Genomic DNA, 17,131 nt, shown 5'->3' with positions numbered 1-17,131 from the left:
ATAATAACAGTACTTTGTTGGGGAAGGTCAATAATTGTTATTGACTATAAACACCAATAATATATATATATAGCCTATATAATTTGGTCTTTTGGGCTTTGTTGCAAGCATCTTTTTTGGGGGGTAATAAGAACCTGGTCGGAGGGAAGGATGAAAGATCTCGGCTTGTGTTGTTTTAGGTCCCGTGGGTGAGTGCGAGGCTAGTCTTTTTTTCTGCTGAAGAAAAATCTCTGAATCTCGTAGAGATCCACGTCGCTCGCGGACATGCGGGTGCTGCACCTGGGTCACAATACTTCACGCATGAGGAGTCACGCGACGGAACCCGCGGGCCACGCGCTCCTCCGCATTAAATACACCAGCGCGAGCTGATGCGCGCGGGGACTCGCGGGGGTTTGACCTGCGGCCGGGATATGAGTTCCCTTTACAGCCAGAACCACGGACTTACGGCTTTAAGCGATTGTTTTTCGATAAATTTTGTCATTCCTTGCTTGCTTTAAACGAGAATTCTGGATTCCGTCTACTTATCTCTGTGATTTGTTTATTTTCGTTCAACTAATTGCGTGATAAGTCAGTGTGATTGTAAAAAAAACACATTACGAGATAATAATAATAATAATAATAATAATAATAATAACATAATAAAATTCTAGATTTCGCACATTTCCACTGTACCTTGGATAAAAACGCTTTGATTTGTTGTAATTTTGTTTGTTGCAATCTTTTTTGTTGCAATCTTTTTTGTTATATCACCGTGACAGCATTGACATTTAATCTATAGCAATTTGTGACATTTTTCATATTATTCTTTATCAGATGCGGTTCTGCTGCCGCTAGATTAATCTGTTATCAAAAGAAATGACCAACAAGATGATCAAAGCTCTTTACTTTTCCCCAACCAAAGAAAAAAATAATCCTCCATCATAATTCGGATGTTGTTAAACGCCTTTGGGGCAGAACAAACCTGGTCTTACTATTTGCCTGCACTCTTAAAAAATAGAGCAAACCAGAATAAATGAATTCCAGTGACTAATGCCACAATTTAATTTTATTGTCATTTAATATTAAAAACCTAAATTTTTAATTTCTCCTTTTTATTTTGTATTATTTTTAGTTAATATCTCTTATGTGATTTTGAATTAAATGATAATCTTTGCATCACGTAGAACATTGACTTAACCACACAGCAGCAGCTACAATAAAACACGATTTATTTTTAATTCGAGGAAAATGAAAATCACCAGACATGAACCAACTTCTACCCTTCACCACATAACATCGTATCTATGAAACAAAAATTACAAGATGCTATCTAAACCAAGCGTTCACCCACGCACAGAGAGTCACAAATAGACGACCCAGTCTATGTACAAACGTCCATTAAATTAAGTATAAATAAATATATACAAACATAAATAAAAGAACCTCTCTCACGCAGAGTTAACCAAATATTAACTTTGACAGACAGGTTGTATTCCAACTTCCGGTAATAAAAAAAATGCCTGCCCACGAGCGTGGAATGTGCGCCAGGTGAGGTGAGCCCGTGAAAATATGCGCGTGCCAGCGTTTCAGCACGCGCGGTCACCTCCTTACCCCAGTCATATTCAGCCTAATAAAGCCAATAATATAGGCATGCAATTCTATGGCTGGTTTCAAAAGTCTTTTTCATAAGGCTTCTAAAACATTGGTCCTCCATTCAGGTAATGAATCATAAAACGTATGAATTTATCAATGTTCATTTAGGTCTATGTAAAAGTAAATAAAATAGATAAGAGGAAATGTCAATAAAAAGATAATGATTTTAACTTGATTGCCATGTTGATAATGTCCTCACATTTAACATTACTGAATAGCATGAAAGCGCAACTGCAGTTTTAAAAATACGCAACCAAAACCATTTAGATTTGCGCTTTTAGTTAACTTTTTTTCTCACTTTTTGTAGCCACTGAGCTCTGATTCCGAGTGGCATCCATGTTTAATATAAAAATCTCTTGATAAGAAATAAACACTGCCAAAAAATGTCTTCAATCAATTGTGGTCTGATGAAAATTTCATATGAATAGTTGTGTGTACAATGTGGTGTGAATTTTTAATCACACACTGTAAAAAATAAATAAATGCAGCATGAAGTTAAAACAACTTTGTTCTGCAAGTCAATTCAACATAATATTTTAAGTTTTGACTTAAGTTGAATTTCTAATTTATGATGTTGATTTGACAAAAATGCTGCATTTTTTTTACAGTGCACTTCTGTCTATTATATTCTGAACATTTAGTCTCTCCTTGAAATCTGCATGGAGCAAAATTTTCATTTTACAAGCAGTTTTTGGATAAAAACGTTACTCTGTGTATTTTAGGGTATAGATTCTGTAAATAATATGGAACATAGTCCACTAACATCTCGGCAATGTTCAGTGGACCCCATCAATTATTGTATTTAAATATAATAGATAAAAGTGTCCACAGCAATATTTGAACTGTACCCACGCTCCTGCTGATGAGTACACTGAGATTCACGTGTGTAAAGGTCAGCCTGTGTGATATAGCATCTGTCTAACATCACGTAATGTCAGTTTTTTTATACACAAAAACGCACACACACACTCCTCGAACATTCTCACACATATGAGATGAAACTGATGAACGAGTCACAGCAGAGATGTGTCATCCAGTCTTTTATCGTAGCATTTCCTTCGCTTTCCCATGATTTGTTTTCCACCGTCTCACCAGAATGTAAAATGCAATGTCATAAAACTAGAGTTTATAGAATCTCATAATGTTTCCAAGGACCCTTTTCCTTGATATCCTGTTGTAATTCCAACTCATTTCCTGTGTTTCTCCTCTTTCTCTGCGCTTTTGGATCCGGGTACGTCGGCGGGCGTGTGTCGGTTGGGGGTAGGGTTGTTCAGGAACATCTTGTCGAGACCTTTAAGTGCTTCAGTCAGGTAGTTCTGCAAAGCTGTGAGGGCGGCGCAGATGGCTGGAGAACCAAAGCCATGCGTGATGAAGCTAAAGTGTGACAGGCAGCTCTGGATTCCGGGCTCGAGGATGGGCGAAGGCCGAGAATTTCCTAAAGGAGTGCGATCCTGAGCCAACAGGTCTGTGAACTCCTTACACAACTGCCTGCGAGGATAAGAGGGAGAGAAACAGAGATTATATACTGGGTTTCATAACTTTAAGTCAGACAACGCTCTACTTCCACATTTTCCGTTAAATAACAGAATGAATTCCAATTGCACAATATTTCTAGTACAATTTTCCAATTCAATATTCGGACATCATCATGTTTGTTTTTAATGCACATTACAACATATTAAAATGTATAAGCATGTGCTCTTGATTCTCTATCAGATCAGGACACGTGACCCACTTGCTCTGCTGCATATATTTTTCAAAAAATGAATTGAAGTCGTAAGTTAACTTAAGCTGTAATGAAATCAAAGTCTGCTTCATTTCACTAAGAAACCAACTTAGTAGTATAGATATTCCTACTTTAATATATTGATCTACATATTCTTTTATCCAAGTCTGAAAGATTGATCATAAAGAGAAGTCATACATAATATCAAAGCCACCATTGTAGCAACTCAAAAATCCCTCATCTATAAATAACCAATAAACCAAGACTTTTACATGAATACCATTTAAATATTTAACATAAAATGAGTATCATACCAGACCCAAATCTGTGCTGATCATTAAGTCTCTTAGTAAGATGATGTAATTGCTTGTTCTTGATTGACTTGGTGTAGCATAAGCAATGAAAAACACTTGACAGGTGTATTAGTAAATAAAGGCTTACACTTGAGGTAGTTTTATAGCTCTCTAGTGTCCCTAAATCATATGAAAACACATGTTTCTCATCCCTAATCACATTGTGATCTCATATTTTTTAAATACAAACAACGTAAGTAATCAAATCACGTCATCATCAGACTGGTAATGTCTCATTTAAAAGAAACAATACATGAAGGGATGTAAACATACAGAGGTAGCAAATCCAGCACAGGTGGTTCACTTTTGAGTATGCCTTACATCAATTAAAATAAGTGAATAATCAGTTTAACTTTCAGTCTGTTGGGAGATTGTTTTTTACTCAATATTTGTTTTTTAGCATGTGTCATATCCTGAAAGAGATGCTATTGTGAATCAATGATCATAATAACAGCGGAAACTAGCTTATGTGCCCAGATGACCTAACCTCTGCTTGAACACCAGTGACCTTTCAACATCTGACTTCAATGTCTCTGAACCGTCTGCAATTAAGACATCTGGCACAATAACAAACTTTATCTGCAATATTATACAATTTTTATACTTCCAGGGGTGCAGTAATTTAAAATCAATTCAACTGGACGCGTTCCAACTAAGATTTGAATTTGCATTATCCTCTCAGCAAGCTGACTATGTTAATAATAATTTTGCTTTTATGCGTAGTGGTACCACAAATAAAAATCTGAGACAAATGTTCAATCTGTAAAAGGTCATTTGTGACAAAAAATTCAAATGCCTTCAACTGGCAACGTTGCAGTGCCCTACTGCGGCATCTGCAGTTGTCTGGGCTTGTCACATTTTGACCCACATTCGTATGCGCGGCTCAGAACCACAAACAGCCTTGTTGTCCAGTCGGGAAAGCGCAGCGCGCCCCTCTCTCTCTCATTCCAGAGCGACAGAACGCGAGTGCCCGAGGCGCGCGCAGGGGCGGGGGCGAGGGCTGACTGACGGGACTTTGACAGACAGACTGTGAAAGGAGAAGCGAGGGAGGAGGGATGACCTTAGGCAAAACTTCAAGGGGAAAGCTGGCACTTTAAGACTTGAAACATTTCACTTAAATATAATGAGTTTCTAGCTCGGTGCCAGGCTGAGATGGATAAGAGTCGCGCGTTTCTGCTGGACCTGAACCGCCTCATTAGAAACCAGCTAAATGTGTCAAAACGCACCAGGCAGTAAGCGGACAGCAGTCAAAACGACACGCTCCCCAGAAATCCGTGATGGATTTAACATTCACCACGAAATGTGGCTACACATTTGTTCAGATGAGGGCGGTATAAGCGTTTACCTTGCTTGCGATGAACGCGCAACTTTCAACATAAACAAACAGATATGTACGTACTTGGTGGCGAGCAGCATGTTCTTGCGCGAGTGCAATTCGTTTGGATCTGTGTGCTGTCTGTTCAGATATTCAGACACGGCCTTCGTGGGAAATTCAGTTTCACAAATGTAGCCAAAGTCCCGAGCCAAATGAACAGCTTCCCCTGGAAATAAAAAAAAAATGTAATTTTGTTAAAAGGAATTACTCCGGTATGCACATAAACTGGAGGAAGAGATATTAACAAAGTGAAGAATTGCAATGCAACAGAAATCAGACAACCGCAATAAATAAATTAGATAAAATTAGCTGCATTGGTTAAAATGTCGGGTTGGCCAGTCTTTTAGTATTTGTTATTTAAATATGCACCGCCCATAGAAAAAAATAAAACAGATTAGTGTTCTCACTCCCATAATTGCCAGATTATAGAGAAACTCTTAAGGCAATGAAAATTCATTTATATTGTTTCTAGATCTGCATGCACCTGATCATGTTGAAAGGCTTAAATTGCTGTGTTAAAATAATATAGAGTTTGTAATGTTTAAAAACACGAACGAAAATATTACATTAGTGTTCCATTAAAATGTATCGTTTGTTTGCTCACCTGAGGGGCCTAAACTCTTAAATACCTCACGGTAAATTTGATGATATATTAAAAAAGCAGTAGAATAAGAAACAGATGCCCTCCTTTACCTTCTACTAGAGATGTCAGTAATGTGACATTCGCTGCTTTGCGTCTCCCAGCAGGCAAATTCAAGCCGATTTTCTCCAGCTTTTCCCTCAGTGATCTCCCTCCGTTTTTCGATTTCGCTCTGATCAGAAAGACACGTGCTTTAAATATGCGTTTTATTACGAATAGGCAAACACATAAAAAACTAAAAAACAAATCTGTTATTGGCAGGAGTAATTTAAAAACCTTTGATAAAAATAAATCAAGTTTTCCTCTTTGTGTAGTTTTACGGACCTATTGCTTACACGTCACATTTTCAAAATAAATGTCTTTCAGTTCATTTCAGTCGTGGTCATGTGTTTCCAATTTAATGTGATAATTTTTCTTTAACCTTTGATCTGGTTATAATGTGTGTGTTCTGATGGATCCACTGATGTTCTCACCTCCTCAAGACCCCGCCGAGTAAAGACGCATTCAGGCATTCGGGTGGAGAGAGGCGCCGCTGGACCTCGCCGACCGTCACTTTATATTTGGATGTGGAGCTGAGAAGCGACAGGCGACCGGGCACCGAGCAGAAGACCTCGTTGACGTTCACGCTGACCCCGCCGATTAGGCCATCTTTGCTCATCATGAGAGAAGCAACACTCTTGTGTGGAACAGGAACTGTGCGAAAGAAACAAAAACGATTAATGAGCTGTATACTTAATTGTAGGCCTAAACATATTTATTGGACATGGTTTGTCTAAATTATTAGAAGGAACAATACCTTTATTTACATTTACAATATGCATTTGTCAAATGCTTTAATGCAAAGCGATAAAAAATGTATAGATTTTATCAATAGGCCTATGTGTGTTCCCATGACCTTTGCGTAATAGTGCTTTAAAATGTTGGAACAAAATAAAAATAAGTGGCTAAAATGAATTTAGCCTGTTTAAATCACACGAATGATAAGACAACATATGGTAATCATTAAAATATTGTGTAAGGTCAGTTCTAAAAGCCCGTGAGGTTATTATGTAACGTAAAATATTGGCAAATAAAAGTGCTGTAAGGCTGGCCCGGGTCACTCCGCACGCGCCCGGAGCTGCCAGCGCGTGCTCCCGTAGTATACAATGGAAAAGTGAGGCAAACCTGTCGTATTTTCTAATGTATGACCGCATCTTCTCATCATCAATTATGAGAAATGATTCTGTTGAACAGATATTTCAAACTTAATTTCCATTGCTGTCATATTTTTCATTTTCAGCTCGCATTTTTGTATTTGCTCCATTCAGTCACATCCCTGTCAGCTTTACCTCCCCCCGGTGAGAACAGTGACATTTCTGCAGACTATTTACTACTCGCATTTATTATATTATCGATTGGTGATTGACGCGTGCCCTACAATTACATTAACACCTATTTTTCATTTCAGCCCTAACCACCCAGTCACTGTGCACGTGCAGGCCGTCAAACGACGTCTACTAACTTAAGCGCTAATGGGGTAACGAGCGCTCGAGCCCCGGAGATCTCTACAGGGGATAATAGAGCAAACGAGCTCTAAACGAGCTCACGAGATCGGCGCTCACGAAGTCATCCATCACCGCGGCCACTTAAAGCCAGTCTCTTCGGGGAGGCCCGTTCTCCGTTAACTAAATTACTGGCAAATGTCCCTCACAACGGACAAATATTAACACGAGCCAAGGGAGTGTTGCTTGAGCTCTTACTGACATAAAGCTCGTACCGAATGAATGATATATCTTAGAGTAGCTAAATATGTCAAAACGTAATCCTTAAAGAAAATATGACGCTTTTACATTTCATTTTTGCAGATATTTGTCCAAAAATCCAGATTTTAACATAATTTATAAATATTGACATGTTTTATTAAATTGTTTAGTAGTCATCAACTCAGTAGACATTTTATTATTATTAATAATATGAAGAAAAAGGGTTATGCTCTTTTTAAATGATCACTTCGATAAACGATTATAGCTACAAAACTGAATGGCCTCAAGTTTCACTTTGGTTCGGGTTTGGCGTCCAACCTTAAGAGAATAAGTAGGTGACATCATTTGAATCTCTGATGAAGTTCTGCGCATGCGCAATATGTCTGGAAAGGTGCATTCACCTGAAAGGATGTTTGACCTACAACAGTGATCCCTCCCTACAGCCAGTGATCCAGATAGCACTTATTACAACATGCCAATACTTTTTTGGTCATTAACGTGAATACAGTACTAATATCAGTTTTTAAAATAATTTATTTTACCTTTTTTAATGACTGACTGATCCATGATGTTCATCCCGCTATGGTTTGCGTCTTCAGCAGCCTGAAAATCACAGCATGGTATGAAACAATTAAAAGCGGACTTATTGTTTTTCGTTACATTTAATTGTTTAGATTCAGACTCTTTTGTTCCTTTTTGGTAACTTTTTTTGTAAATTAAACGGCATCAAACATTAAACGAATCGGAAAAATAGCTTTGGTGTTTGAAATTGTGAAATATTTGAATATTGAAATGGTTTGATATAACAAGAAATATTACTATTAGCAAATACAATTTTTCCGATTTTCCAATTAAATATATTCCTTATAGACTACCTTACCAAGTGATTCATAATTATAATTTCCGTGCTCAATGTAAACTACACTTTACTTGCTTTGATTAATTTGTTAATAAACGCAAAATTAAATATTCTGCCTCAGGCCAAAATGTACTTCATGTCAATTCACGTTGTAATATTCTGCTAAAAACCTCAGAATATATATACAGTACCCGGTCAACTTGGACAGGCCTAATCCTAAAATGTAGATGACGAAGAAACGGTGCCAAAATTAAACTTGATTTGTGCAAAGATATATTGTTCAAAAACATAATTAGAAATATAAAATAAACAGATAATAGCTCGGGGTTCATCTGTGTAGAGTTTGGGTTTTATGACACTGTAATCAACAGCATTTTTACGCAGTGATATTCTACTTAATGCCTAAGGGTAATAATTTTATATGTTTGTCTCCAACATTTTTAAGTTTCAAAATTAAAACTGATGACCAAAAAACGAATTCTTTAATTTCTGCAGATTATTTATATCGTAAAGGCTCTCATTATTTAACATAAGGGCATATATTCTGTTGTCAAAACGTTCAGATAGAAATCCGTCAAAACATTTATAACAAATCAATGAAATTTTAAGTCTACAGACCAGACAACAAATTGAATTTAAACAAAAGCGCACAAAATGCTATGTTGAACAGAAAAAAAGATATTCAAACCTAAATAGAAATATTAAAATAATCTGCAACAATCAAACTAATCTCCAAATTGGTTATTATGTGTTATTAAAGAAGTATTTAAATAGATGTCATACTGTCTTCAACAGCCTGGATATCCTCCATGCTGTGCGCCAGGCCATGCAGGGACAGACCGTCTCCCATGCCATCGAGCCCATGGTGCGTGGAGTGGAGCAACACATCCGGTCGGCGGACGGTCGAGTAATCCCGCCGGGGGTCCAAACCGGAGAGCTGCGGTAACGAGGCTCTAGGCTGCGGCAGTAAAGATCCGCTGTCCGAGCCTACGTCCTGCCGCTGACGGGAGCCCCACGGGTGTTGTTGTTGCTGATGCAGGGCGTTCAGAGAATACGGGTCACTGACGTGTGAGTACGGGTCCTGACTCTGGTGATACGGCAGCGGCTGGTACGGCGGGGGAAAGTACGGCGGCTGGAAGTCCGAGGAAGGGGTGTGAGAGAGCGGCGGAGCGCTGGAGTACGGACCCTGAGACACTGAGCCCAGCTGGGACAGTCTAGAACTGTGGCTCGGTACCCCATCATGGCGGTCCTTTAAAGGAGAAAATAATATAAACACGAATCCATGCAAAAATTTGTCTTTGAGCTGAGATTACATATACAGTTGAATAAAGGTTTCTAAAGTTTCTTTGTCGGGCTGTATAAAGAACATTTTACATCTTTTTTGAGACTTTTTGTTGCAGAAAAGTTTTTTTTTGAAGAAAGGTTCTGCACACCATAAAACGCGAGAAGGAAATATAGCTCTTAAGAACTTTAACTGAAATGTTTATTTATGAAATTGCAATTTCATAGCTTCTTTATGATTAGGAAGATTCAGGAATTTTCACTTTAACAATACCAAACATACATTTTTTTGGTCAACGTCAACAAATATCTGCACCCATAAGCCTTTAAGACATCGCATATTCTCAAACAGATTCATGAAGCAACTTTTGCGAGTACTCAAACACATAAAAAAACACAAAGCAATACATAGTATAAAGCAAAATCAAGCCATTTATGCTCTATTTGTTATTTAAGGAAGTATTTGCCCTTCGTGGGATCAAACTCACCGTGGAGGAATACGTGTGCACCAACATCTGGGCAGAAAAACACGCCAGCTCGCAGAGAGCAGGAAGAACACGCGATAGCACGACACTCGCTCGAAAATTACGCGCTCCTCTCTTAGCTCCTCATGGCCAAAACTTATGAATTTAGCTTAAAAGATGCTCCTGCAGAACCCTGGCTCTCCAAATCTACACCTCTGTCCCTTCAGATCCCGCGCTCTGATCCAGAGTGTGGTGCTCCGTCCGCGCGCCGCACTACACCTCCCCAGAATAATTGTTATTCATGACTCCTCTAATATTGCGGGAATACTTAAAGCAGTGGGGAGCAGCGGAGCGTGAAGGCGCTGCTGCTGTAAGTGACGTTCATTCAGGAGGAGGAAACACTCGTGCCCTGTTTTATTCCCCTCTCTGTTTGGGGTCCGGCATACACGGGTCTGGACCTCTTTCTTTTGCTATTGTTGCCTTTATGTTATTGTTGCGTGCAGACTGAGTCCATTTATCTTCGCACAGAACAAACGAATAGACGGAATCAGCTGCTTTAAACAGGGCAGATGGGACAGAGGCCTCATCATTCCCAAACACTACTCACATTTGCAAATGCATTTTATCATCACACCACATATAACCACATAAGCATAGCCTACTCATAATTGTTCCATATGCAGCATTACAAAACATTTTACATCAATGTTAAGCAATGTAGAAATCATTAAAGCAAGATCCAGCTGTTACAGTTTTCCATATTCTGCGTACTTTGTGGTGAAATAATCTCATAAAAGCTACTTAAACAATATTCATATTCCATACCCAAAACGCTCACAATCAACAAACCCTTAACACAGGCCTATCGAAGTTTATGCTCTTCCTAACACATGTCCCATGGGGAGAAGTTCATAATCAGGTAGATTTTAGCTGATGAGACAGTCTCTACCGGCAGTCACGCGCCGGGTGACAGTTTAAAGTCCTCCTCTAATGGTGTCCCATTAAAGCTCTCGTATAATGGACGATTTCACGGGCTGGGATCGAAGTGTTTAATTACACGCGTGACGGTGACTGTGAGAGAAAAGCCATGTGTGACTCTCTGGGTCGACATCCCGCGAGGCTTTTCCAAAAGCCACCACGAGGATCTCCCACTAGCTGGACGAGCTCATTCAGGGAAATCCACTGGACTCCCACGCGTGACACTGCGCCCCTCATTCTCCGAATGGGAGAATGGGATTGTTTCTCCTGTTCATAAATCTTTAAAAGTATTTTTAAAAGTAAACTCGATTTATTCATGCGATTAGCTTTTTAGCGCGTAGAATATAATTTTAAATTGTATTTTTTATGTGATGCTATATAGGCTAATTCAAACATCACGCATATTGTAAACAATTCAAATACAACAATTAAGACGTAAAAGGGTAAAAACAGTATTAAATAATTTTGATCGGATAGGCTGCGTATTTAAAATTTAACAAATACTTTCTTTTAAATAAATTTCATTATTTACATGGCTAAGCCTAGTTCTTACATTACACGAGGCGATACACATTTTTTTTTAATATTTAAAGGAAAAGTAACATAATAAAATTGTAAGGTTTATCAAAAGTCATGGCATTACAGCCATGGTACAAAATCGCGAATGTGAAATTACTATAAAACGACTATACAACCTAAAATATCTATGATACCTGAATTACTGGAATATTAATAAAATATATATGTTCAAACCAATATTTCATTATTTAATTTTTACTGCAATAAGTAGCATAAACCCCGACAATAAATTGGGCATATATAGGCTATATAAAAAATAAATACATGAAATTACCGTCATGCGTAACCCAATAATGTTTTCGATATAAATCAAACAGTACAAAAAGACAGATGCTGGTGCAGTCTGTGTCCTCGTTACCTCGTATATATCTTCATACTTGACATTTTCCACCAGTTTCCACAGCATGTTCGCGCGCTGATCCCTGTATAACGAGTGCATTCATGTGAGGAGTGAAGATCTCAACTCTCTCTCTCTCTCCTCCTCTCTCACTCTATCTCACCCACTCACTCAAAACGTAAAGCTCATACGAATAATCTGTGATTCCTTTAACTGTGTTTGTGATGTAAAGGCGTTGATACAGTGACTGTAATGTTAAGTGTGTTGACTTTGTGTTGAATGTAAATCTGCTGCGGGGGGATTCGCTGAGATCCTCGTCAACTGATGCAGTGAAATTTTAACGCAACAGCTGTACAACTTAATAAAGCAAAACAATTATTCATATTGATGAATAATAAAAAGTTGTGCAAAGTTAATAAACATGTTTTTACATTCTATTTATAAATTACTGTATTATTAATTATTAATTTTAAGATTACGCGTTAAGAAATTCGTCTACGCGTCCTTTAGAAATTAACATACTAATTATTTCTAACTTTTTAGCAAATAGTTTATCATCTGATTAGTCAGTTATTTTGCTAAAAGTGTTTTTTTATCACATCGCTGTCATGCTTTAACCCAAATATGATAATCAAAGTTAAACGCAAGTGATTGTGATCAGATGTCTCTTTATAGAGATGTTTCAGTGACGCGGCTGAAAAGTAGTCTATGTCGCCCCCTGCCGACCATTTTTAAATACACACCTAAACGCTGCTAAAGTAACAAAAACTCAATGTGCATCGTATGCAAGTTAAAATACCATGATATTACTATCCAAGAAGTAATGTGACGGTACTTTTTTGTAGGTTGTTGTATTAGTTAACTTCACCAGTAAGCGCACTGTCTGTATTACGCCCCTATAAAGACTAAATAAGAACACAAACCTCCAAGTTAATCAGGTTTATCTCAATTCTCGAGAACTTATCGTGCTCTGCTTGACATTGATTCTTTAAATCAATATTTTGTGTTCCTGGCTAAATTTCTTTCAGAAGATTTTTGGCCTCACGTTGTTCTCCACACCTGTCTGCACCTGTGGCATCTTGTACACCTTTCGGTTTTTAAAAACTCAACCGTTTAAGGTAAAACTTTAAGAAACGCTAGGGTTTAATTGGATCGGTTAGGCAGATTTTACCCAAACATGGGTTAAGAGAACGTGGACCTACTTGTTGAGTTTGTCATGCCACGCCCACAGACACGTGTTGCGAAAACTACAAAGTTTTTTTTGGAGCTGCGCGTAATCCCAAAAGCCTTTACATCCATCCACTGTATTCCACAAGATCGGTTTTATAAATGCTTTCCTTTATGTTTCATTACAAACGACACAAGTACAGGACTTGTTTAATAGCTGAGTTTCGATGATGATAAAACATTTGGAGTGGGCGACCTTGTGATGACAGACGGATAGGAATTGGGGGTTGCTTTACTTTAGTTATCCATTTCAACAGATTTATACAGTATAGGCTTACCTGCATATCTCCATCTTACATCGGAATTGACATGTTTTAGTTACATTTATTCGTTTTATATTGGCATGTTCACACACAAATGTTCAAAGTTTTTGTACATGGGAAATTCATGGCTTTCTTCAAGGGTTCGAGATGCTTGTAAAAAGTTATTGTCAGTTGATAATAATAGAAGACATCAGCCATTACATCACATTGAGAGTCATAATAAATTAAATCCAAATGTGATCCTGTCTGTGAAATCCATAAAGTCTCATAATCTAATGATGAGATGAGGAGCACCAAAGTTTGATTTCACTCACTGATTTTAATCTTTGATCTTACTCAGTCAAAATTAAAGATATTTTCACAAAATGTTCTTTACATTTATTATGTAGTATGACTTTATGTAGAAAACAGTAAATCACAAAAAAAGAAAGAGAGTTTAAACATGCAGGGTCACAACACTGTAGAAATGATAGTATTACTGGTAGCTGTTTGCCAGTAACTTACTGTAGATTTAAATGTATGTCATTTACTGGAAATGAACATTAACTCTTTCCCCGAAATTGACAAGTTATCTCGTTATCTCGTCAATTAAGAGAAAATAATGCATACAATTCTGGTGAGGCTTTATGTTAATCTGTAGTACCACGATTATTCACTAGATGGCGCACTTACCCAATTTATAAAAACTGAAGAAAAATGTTTTGATAATCGTTCTTAATCTGATCTCTAACAAATTTACTTCACAAAAATGCAATTATTTCAGCTTTTTGCTAATTTTTTTAAGAAAATACCCATATTTAAGAGTTTATCAGGAGAGAAAAAATATATAGAGAATTAAATGTTTTTTACCGTTTTGTTTGTTTGTTTATTGTTTGTTTGAAAGCAGAGGGTCTGTTCTTTCATTTCATGTCTTTGTATGTTTATAAATTCCTGGAAGGCATTTTGTGAAACTTTTGTGAAAATCACAAAAAATGCTTGCTTGAAATTTAAAAAAAAAATGGCTGGTTGGGAATGAGTTAAACATTGACTTTATCTTTACAGTATAAAACTATAAAATAACATGCAAAGCATTTTGAGAACCAAAATCTGAAGGAAAAAAACTGAAAAAGGTCTGGTTCCCAGAATGCTTTGCATGAGACTGTAATTTTATAGTTTTATTCTGTAAAAAACTAATACTTGTAAATGTTTATTGTTCATTTCACTTTTGAAAAAATGGTTGCTAGTAAATAACATAAATTTAAATCTACAGTAAGTTACTGGCAAAAAGCTGCATAACAACAGCAAAATCTCTACAGTGTACATTACCACACTTTCTTACTCATTTTACGTGGACTCTTAACTTTATTCTCAAACTCATTTTTTCAATTCAACTTTACAAATGCACACTTAAGTTGACTCAAATTGATTGTTTTTACCTTTTGTGTTTACATGTTTACATTCAACAAGAAAGTCTTAAATCTGACAAACAAGCAAAAGACAAGAAATATATGTTAAGCTGGCTAGAAAAATGTAGTTTTTCTACACTATAAAAAAAATCAGTAGAATTTTCAATGTTAGGTTGCCGGTAATTTACCGTAGATTTACATTTATGTTATTAACTGGCAAGAGTTTGTTCAAAGTTGAATAAATTTTAAATATTAACAAGTCTTTATCTTTACAGAATAAAACTATACAATAACAGCCTCATGCAAAGCATTCTGAGAACCAGAAATCATCATCAACCTTTTTCTGTTTTTTGCTTCAGATTTTGTTTCCCAGAATGTTTTGCTTGATGCTGTTTTTCTAGTTTTATTCTGTAAAGACAAAGACTTCTAAATGTTTAATGTTCATTTAACTTTGAACAAAATGTTGCCAGTAAAAAACATACATTTAAATCTACGGTAAGTTACCGGCAACCCAGCTGCAATTTCTACGGAATTTTTTTACAGTGTAGGGTGCATGCCTTCCAAAGAAAATTTATGACATCAAACTTAGAATTTGTATTAAACAAAACATGTTAAATTATACATTGTAGTGCTGTTTGTTAGTAGCCTTATTTTTCTGAGGTTTAATTGCACATAATTTATGATGAATTCATGTATTTTAAAAGATTTCATAAAAACTGGGGACCCCCGACACAAACTCACTGCCCCTAGTTTGGGAACCACTTTAAAGGGTATTTTTAGACATTTCTACATTTATCCAGCAATGCATTCATCAGACACATTAATTAATATAATGTTACTGAATGCTTTAATTGTAGCTTACAATAAATTTGCAATGTCAAAGATAAAATCCATAATGTGGTACATCTTTGTCTATGGCATGAGCTGAGCTTGACCCATTTTTACTAAGTGTTCTGAATTCTGAGATGTGTTACATTGGCCATTAAGATGTTGTTCAACGTATGGATGAGTGAAAATAATCTGCAATTAATGTTTCATCAGCCCTGCTGCCACAGAATGAGTGCCAGACCCTCACACAGACACAAACACAAACACTGACTGTGGGCATATCTAGAGGCCATGACAGATGTCGCAACAGTTTGAGAGAAAGTAGGTTCATTCTGCACACACTTTGATTTGAATTCAACATAATCACGCTCATTAAAATTCTCACTCAAAACACAAAATTAGTACAGAATCACACAAAGACGTATCTGTCAAAGCAAATCTATTTTGAAAACATTTATAAGCACAAGAATAAATACTATTTTATAGATTTCGTCATAGGTAGGCATGTTACCACTTTTTTTTACTTATATATAGTGAAGTATAAATATATTACTGTACTCTACTTATATTTTTTCTACCTTTCAAATATTAACACATCATATGAGACACATTTTATACAATGTTATAAGTCGTTGACCTTGCACTTGATTTCTTGAGGTTGAACCATCCTGTAGTTATACAAAGCAGCCGCAAGATGGCGCCCGAGTCACACGATAAAAATCAATTAAGTTAATGTTAAAGATACATCGATGAAGGCAAAATGTATTTGACTATGTTAAACCAAAAGTGTCAGAATCGAAATCATAACTAATATATTTTTAGTACATTTGCAAAGCAGCTTACAAGATTAACATTTCATCAGTAGGCTATGTGTGCTGGTTAGGTCTCGAACCCATGACCTTTGACGCACCCTCACGAAAAATAACCATGCTTTTATTGTGGTAAAAAAACATATGTTGGTGTATTGATTACTATCAGCAAAACCTTGGTTTTACTACACTAACCATGTTTTTTTTATTTATTTTTTTAAGGACAATGCTCTACCAAGTAAGCAACAGGAACATATAAACTTAAAAAATATGTAATTAAAAATGAAAAGGTTTATTTTAGAGATAGGGTTTGCTGTAACAATAACAGTAAGAGTATATTTGTTTTAAATCAGAAGGGATGGTTTAAGGAAAAGTGTGCACACAGGTTTTACTTTACAGAAACAAACCTAATGTAACCTTTATAAGGACATTTTATTACTTATTAAACAAGGCTAATAATTATGATCATCATGATAATATAAATCTAATAAATTCACACTTGTATGAGGGTTAGATGAGTGAGTTTTTAAAGGGTTTAAATATAATCTGTATGATTTAAAATAGAGGCGTCTACTAATAAAATAAACTTTATAGATTTAATAACAGTGCACATGCAGAAGACTGATTTTAAAAACATCAGTTGGCAGAATATA

General features: G+C 36.5%; 1 protein-coding gene across 2 annotated transcripts; it reads right to left on the bottom strand.

Moving 5' to 3' along the window:
* Nucleotides 1-1,191: 1,191 nt before the first annotated feature.
* Nucleotides 1,192-12,315, bottom strand: tfap2b (transcription factor AP-2 beta). Of its 2 annotated transcripts, none has more exons than XM_055185479.2 (7): nt 11,988-12,315; nt 9,124-9,576; nt 8,011-8,071; nt 6,200-6,419; nt 5,780-5,898; nt 5,111-5,252; nt 1,192-3,120 (listed from the first exon to the last, which is right to left on the bottom strand). In XM_055185479.2, exons 1-7 carry the CDS (start codon nt 12,066-12,068, stop codon nt 2,820-2,822), a joined length of 1,377 nt encoding a protein of 458 aa, XP_055041454.2. In that variant the 5' UTR covers nt 12,069-12,315; the 3' UTR covers nt 1,192-2,819. The 2 variants fall into 2 exon arrangements, with proteins under 2 accessions (XP_055041454.2, XP_055041456.2); XM_055185481.2 differs by lacking the exon at nt 11,988-12,315 and adding an exon at nt 10,097-10,679.
* Nucleotides 12,316-17,131: the final 4,816 nt, after the last annotated feature.

The sequence above is a fragment of the Misgurnus anguillicaudatus genome, chromosome 18 (genome assembly GCF_027580225.2).
Source record: "Misgurnus anguillicaudatus chromosome 18, ASM2758022v2, whole genome shotgun sequence".
NCBI lineage: Eukaryota > Metazoa > Chordata > Actinopteri > Cypriniformes > Cobitidae > Misgurnus > Misgurnus anguillicaudatus.
The sequence above is the reverse complement of the archived record's forward strand: the minus strand, read 5'-3'. Positions and strand labels throughout refer to the sequence as shown.